Raw genomic sequence first — 5,996 nt, 5'->3', positions numbered from 1 at the left:
TGTGTATACATATATAGGATGGTATCAAGTTCTGTGTGTGTGCAAATACTTAAATATCCATATATGCTGTAAGAATGAGAGAAAATACCTGTCTGTGATGTACGTCTCCGGCATCGTGTACAGTATAGCCATGTACTGTGGCTGATTTGGGTAACTGTGTGCAGTGGATACTTTTGTGTTGGTTCTACACCTCCCAAGCAAGTGGCAGTGTGCCTATGTGGAGGCTTTCTGAAGTTTATTGCAGTTACATGTACATGCCTCTCGCCATATAAAATTCCAATTATAATTTGGAGTTACTATGTTAATTTTAGACCGAACCTTGTTTATTAGTGTGTTATTAAATCTGCATGTTATTATGTTTGGTTTGCCTTTCATTCATCTGCACTGGATGATACCCTTTAACCTGGAGGGCCAGAGCTGATTCCACTAGTGTGTGAAGTTGTCTATTGATTTTCTTGAATGAGAACAGTGGCGCGTCTCCGGCCGGTGGCTTGTAACACATGTGGCCACTGTGCTGCTGAAGCATCCCAGAGAGATGAGTACAGAAACCTAACTGGCTGTGTTTTCTTTCCTTTTCTGTTTCCTTGCAGTGTTCAGAGGGTGATGATGCTCCAGTAACTTTCCCCGCTCCATTCCCAGGCATCGCTTTGCTTTCCTTCCAGGGAAGATCATTCAGCTTGTGATCCTGCTGAGGAAAGAGACTCCGATGGACTTACACCGGGCAGCGTTCAAGATGGAGAACTCACCCTATCTCCCCAACCCGCTGGCCTCTCCAGCACTGATGGTTCTTGCCTCCACTGCCGAAGCCAGCCGTGATGCTTCCATTCCCTGTCAGCAACCGAGGCCTTTTGGGGTCCCCGTGTCAGCAGATAAGGACGTGCATATTCCCTTTACCAATGGCTCATATACTTTTGCCTCCATGTATCACCGTCAAGGCGCGGTGCCAGGAGCATTTGCAAACCGTGACTTTCCTCCATCCTTGCTTCACCTTCACCCCCAGTTTGCACCCCCCAACCTGGACTGCACCCCGATCAGTATGTTGAACCACAGTGGCGTTGGGGCTTTCCGCCCCTTTGCATCTACTGAAGACCGGGAGAGCTACCAGTCAGCCTTTACGCCGGCCAAGCGCCTGAAAAACTGCCACGACACTGACTCACCCCATCTGCGCTTCTCGGACACTGATGGGAAGGAGTATGAGTTTGGCACGCAGCTCCCCTCCAGCTCCCCTGGCTCCCTCAAAGTTGATGATACAGGAAAGAAGATCTTTGCCGTTTCTGGCCTCATTTCTGACCGTGAGACCTCATCCAGTCCCGAAGACCGAAGTGACAGATGTAAGTACCTCCATTGACTTGTTGGTGGTTCTTTAGTTGTGCCTCATTGAGATACTCAACAGGTGATTGTCCCACAGTGCTGTGGTACTTGCTGGAGAAGAGGCAAAGCAGCCTTTCCTGCCTGCCTAGCTCAGCCATGCAATACTGCCTTGTCTCTTCTGAAAGGACATTGACAGATTTTAAGGTGAGATGCTCTTGAAGGAAGCTCTGCTTCCAGCACTCAGCTGGAGAGGTGATGTTGACCATGCAGAAAGCTGTCCATCCCCCAGTGTGAGACAATAGGTGCTGGTACATGTATGTGTGTAAACAGGGATGCAGCTGGAGTGCATAGCCAGAAACTTTGCCAAAGCTTGCGGCAAGCATGTGCATCCTGCTTCTTCAGGTGTTTCTTTCCGACCTTTTCTTCATGCACACCATTCTTATAGCGAATGCATCACTGTCAGGATTTGTGCCTCAGGTTAGGACAAAAGTACCTTTTCCTCTGGTTAACTGAAGAATATTTCTGGCCACTGAGCTCCCTCTTTAAGACATAAACCCAAATTGTTCTTACAGTTCAATAAGCTGTTGCATCATGTGCTTTCTCTGAGTGTTCCCTGCCTTTGGTGCCCATTGAAGGGTGGTGTACTCCTTTGCAGGCCAGTGATCAGACTGAAGGAATCCGGTCCACTTGTTCATGACTGTAACTCCCTGTTCCCCCTTCACCTTGTCCCTTGTGGTGTTGCCTACACAGAGGGCCAGAGCTGTCCTTCATGAAGGGCAGGCTTCCAGGTTTGCAGAGCTGGGAGGTGACCCATGTTGGGGTGTGGTCTGGGGAGAGACCCATGCAGAGTGTGGTACCCTGAGGACAAGTGCTAACTTATGATTAGAGTTTTCCTGTAAACCCAGACATGTAGATCATGGAGCAAGTGGTTTGCTTTTCACATGGGCTCCTTTGTTCTGTTGAATTTTCTTCCTAGAAATCAATTTTATTATTGTTGTTGTTATTATTACTACTTTTTTAAAAACAAAAACCTGCTGCACCGCTCGTTCCTCTCCCTTTCAGACATGATTTTTCTTCACCCCTTTATGATACCAAGGAGAGTAATAGAGACATTGTGGCTCTCTCTCCCCTGTCGGCGCTGCTTCCTCAGGCTGTCTCCTTGAATTAGGCACTGTGCTAACTTACCGGCGCTAAAAGGCATCTGCCTAAACCCAGCGTACCTTTTCAATAAAAGTCATCATAAAATCAACCTGCCTTGTAAATCCATCGCTCTTTGGTTTTGAAATATGCTGCAAGTGTGTCTTTTATGTCGGCGTTTGCGAGGGTAGGACGATTCCCACTGAAGGCAGAAGCTGTGTATTTCTTGCAGTACCAATATAATATCTTATCTATCTCCCCCCCTCCTTCTGATCCACCCCCGGCAGTGCTACTTTTTGTAAGCTCCTTTTGTTGTTCAGCGTCTTCTCTCCCTCCTTTTGGGTCTGTAGGGGAAGTGGCTGTAGGTGGGAGTGCATGTGGATGTGTATGTGTGTAAGCTGGTAATATAATTATCTGTGGGAGAGGCAGGTGAGATGGCAAGGCTCAGAGACATCTTTGTCGATGCCCTTTCCCAATATAGCCTGGCTGTGAAAATGAAGCTTGTTTAAAATAGTACTCCAGGAGATAGCGGCGGAGGAGCAGGTCCGCTAGCTAAATGAATTTAGAGTGCATCAGCTGCTATGGATCTTGCTGGCAAAATCCTGTCAGATACCCCATTTAAAGAAGTAAATCTGTTAAATGAATTAGACCACATGGAGAGCAGCTGTGGACAGACAGACGCATCTACATCCACTGCTGTGCCTTGCCTCTGCCAACAGCGTGTGCCGAATGTGGGTCTGCTCCTTCCTGGGAGCAGACAGGGCTTGCACAGGCGCGTGCAAGAGGCAGGCAGGGTGACATGGGCTCCCTGTGCCGCTGCCAGTGCCGTGGCAGGGGACTTGCCGAGGAAAGGAAGCAGAATAAAAACTTTGCAGGCAGCTTGGAAAACTTGGGCAGAAGCGGAAAGTATTCTGTCATTTTTGTTACCCGTGTTGTTAAATTTCTTGGAAGATGCTTTGCTGCATGGTAGAGCTGAGCAAAGGCAACATCCCTGATATTTCATTGATATTAAAATTCTCCTGTAACTATCAGGATGGTGTACGCTTAATATGTCTGTTGACTCTGTATCATATTCCCATCACATATAGATACTGCACCATGGAAACTTCGCTCCATTAACATGGCGTGTTTATTTGGTGTGTGCATACACACGTATGGGTGTGTTTGCTGGAGGCCGAGAGAGCGAGCAGTGGAGCTGTTTAGAGGATCCTAATGGTCTTTGATGTTGACCATCAGAAAAGAAAAACTTCACAGTGAGGAATTTGAGAGGTCACAGTTTGCAGATATAATGGTGATCCTATTTTGCATTAGCATTTGCATATATATTTTTGGAGTTTCTGTATAAAAGTGTACTTTAGGGGTTTGTTGCCCCTGCAAAGTTTTGTGGATTCCTTGTGTAATTGCTATATATAACCCTTTGTAAAATCTGCCTACTTGTGCTCCTGATGGAGAATCTGTTGCAGGTAGGTGGCTGTAGCTTCAAGGTAAAAATGTAATAATGCTTTTCTACAACTGAGAGCAAAAATTGTAAAATTTTCTTAGATCAGCAACACTTTCCCACGTCTAACATGTGCTTTTCAGATCTGAAGAGCTCAACAGTTTCGGTGTATTTTTCAGATTGCTGAAAGGGTTTGTGTTACATGGAACCTGAATTATTGTGATTGCTCTGTGTAGTCTTCTGTTCCACTGCACAGGAGCCTTTTTTGAACAGCTCATTAAAACATTTGTTTTACCCCATAGCTTAAATGGTGATTTTCTATGAAACTTCCCTTTTTTCTTTTTTTTTTAAAAAAAATTCAATGCACTAAATTTTAATTTTCCTGAAAAATAGGTTTATGCTTGAAATACTTTGCAACAAAAATGAGAATCAAACTCAGGCATTTTTTCCTCCAGGAAATTCAGGATTAAGTAAAATTATCTGGGATTTGTGGTGATGTACCCCAGCTTAGCACTTGGCCCCATAAGATACGTGTTTGTGCAGTAGGGATTGCACAGCCTTTTGGGTGCACCTTTCCCTTTTTTTTGTTGCTTGGACCGATACCCTGCATCCCAGGAAGGGACAGCATCTCCCCTGGGGTGCATTTGATTGGGATTGTGCTCCTTATTAATCAGCAAATTGGGCTGAGATGTCTGTGTTTAAACAGGTTGTCTCCGGCTGTAAAATGCGAGTATTCAGGACATCCAGTGATGGAGTGGACAGGGAGCACGTAGAAAAGTGGAGCCCTTCCAGGGAGGAGCAGACGTACCATGTACTGGATAGGCCCATTCCCTTAGGTGCTTACTGAGAAAGATAATGCCATTTGTTAAAGTTTAGGAGCTTCTTGTAAAGCATGTGTTAAAGACACTGGAAGACATATTTTATGGGTTTCCTTTAATAAGCATACAATAATTGAGATTCCTAGAAGGAATGGAAATAAATGGCATGTTCCTTTCTGCAAATGAGATCTATAGCCCTATTTTAAAATCAGGAAAAAAAAAGATTCCTGGTTTTGTTCTTTGCTTCTAATAAAATCTGTCCCAGTGGCCTTCTGTATCTAGTCACTGTGGCATTGCTTTCCCACAAAGTGTCAGGCAAAGGTCCATGCTGAAGGGACCTCCCCAGCCTCCCTGGGACTACAAAAGATGCCATTGCTGTCTGCTGCTTGGTCTCCATCATGTGTTGCCTGTGACTTCTCGTGGAGCACAGACCAATGTGTGAAGGTGATCCTGTACATCCTGGCCACTGATGCAGTTTCCATCCTCTGGCCAGAGCCTGGCCCTCCAGGTCTGCTTCCCTGCTCCTGCTGGTGGTTCTCGCCCAGCTCCTGGTGTGCCCAACATTTGAGTTGGGAGCAAGCTGGGATCCTTGTTCATTCCTTGGGTCTGCTGGGTATAGTGGGGGATGGATCTATTAACATTATTTTGATGATTATTATTAGTTTTTGATAAACATATTTCACCTTGGTTATCTGAATACAGTTTGTGCTGCAACTGGTTCCTTTTCTACAGAAGAGAAGTTGGAGCTGTATTAGTGAGCTCTTTGTTCCACTTTGGCATTTGAAAGAAGATCTCTAGCACAGAGTTAGTTTTTCTTTTGAAACAACTGGTTTATTATTGATCAAATGTAAATTGCACTTCAGGTGATGGACATCAGGGCGATGATGACCACAGCATGAATTCCTGAGTAACGTGGTGCTTTGGAAATCAGGCTGAGGGCTATTTGTACAGTCATCACTCGCTCAGACACGTGTGTTGGGATTTGTGTTTATGGACTGGCACCTATGTAGGGAGCTCTGTTTGTGTTTATGTACATGTGCTGGGGGGAAGAAGGTTTGTTTTTTTCTTATATTTTGTGGCAGAACAATGGGTTGGAGAGGGAATGCACATGTGCACAAATCCACTGCTCGCAACTCTTCCTGCTGGGATGCATCACTTCCAAGGCTGGTAAAACTTGGGGTCTAATGTAAAGTGATGCTTTGTTGCTACTAATAATCAGTCATGACCATGGCAAATTGCAAGCTTAACTCTGCTTATGAAATAATGAAATAATGAAATAAATCGAGTGGAAT

At 45.2% G+C, this 5,996-nt stretch overlaps 1 protein-coding gene across 1 annotated transcript; it reads left to right on the top strand.

Moving 5' to 3' along the window:
- Nucleotides 1-706: 706 nt before the first annotated feature.
- LOC103810985 (E3 ubiquitin-protein ligase Rnf220-like) lies at nt 707-1,331 on the top strand (the record flags this gene model as incomplete). Its single annotated transcript, XM_009083918.1, has 1 exon — nt 707-1,331. A coding segment is annotated over exon 1 (625 nt), but the record flags the coding sequence as incomplete, so codon positions are not given.
- Between the last annotated feature and the right edge of the window lie 4,665 nt (nt 1,332-5,996).

This window comes from Acanthisitta chloris, unplaced genomic scaffold, assembly GCF_000695815.1.
Source record: "Acanthisitta chloris isolate BGI_N310 unplaced genomic scaffold, ASM69581v1 scaffold39741, whole genome shotgun sequence".
Taxonomy (NCBI): domain Eukaryota; kingdom Metazoa; phylum Chordata; class Aves; order Passeriformes; family Acanthisittidae; genus Acanthisitta; species Acanthisitta chloris.
Note: the sequence above shows the minus strand (reverse complement) of the source record. Positions and strands in the feature narration are given on the sequence as shown.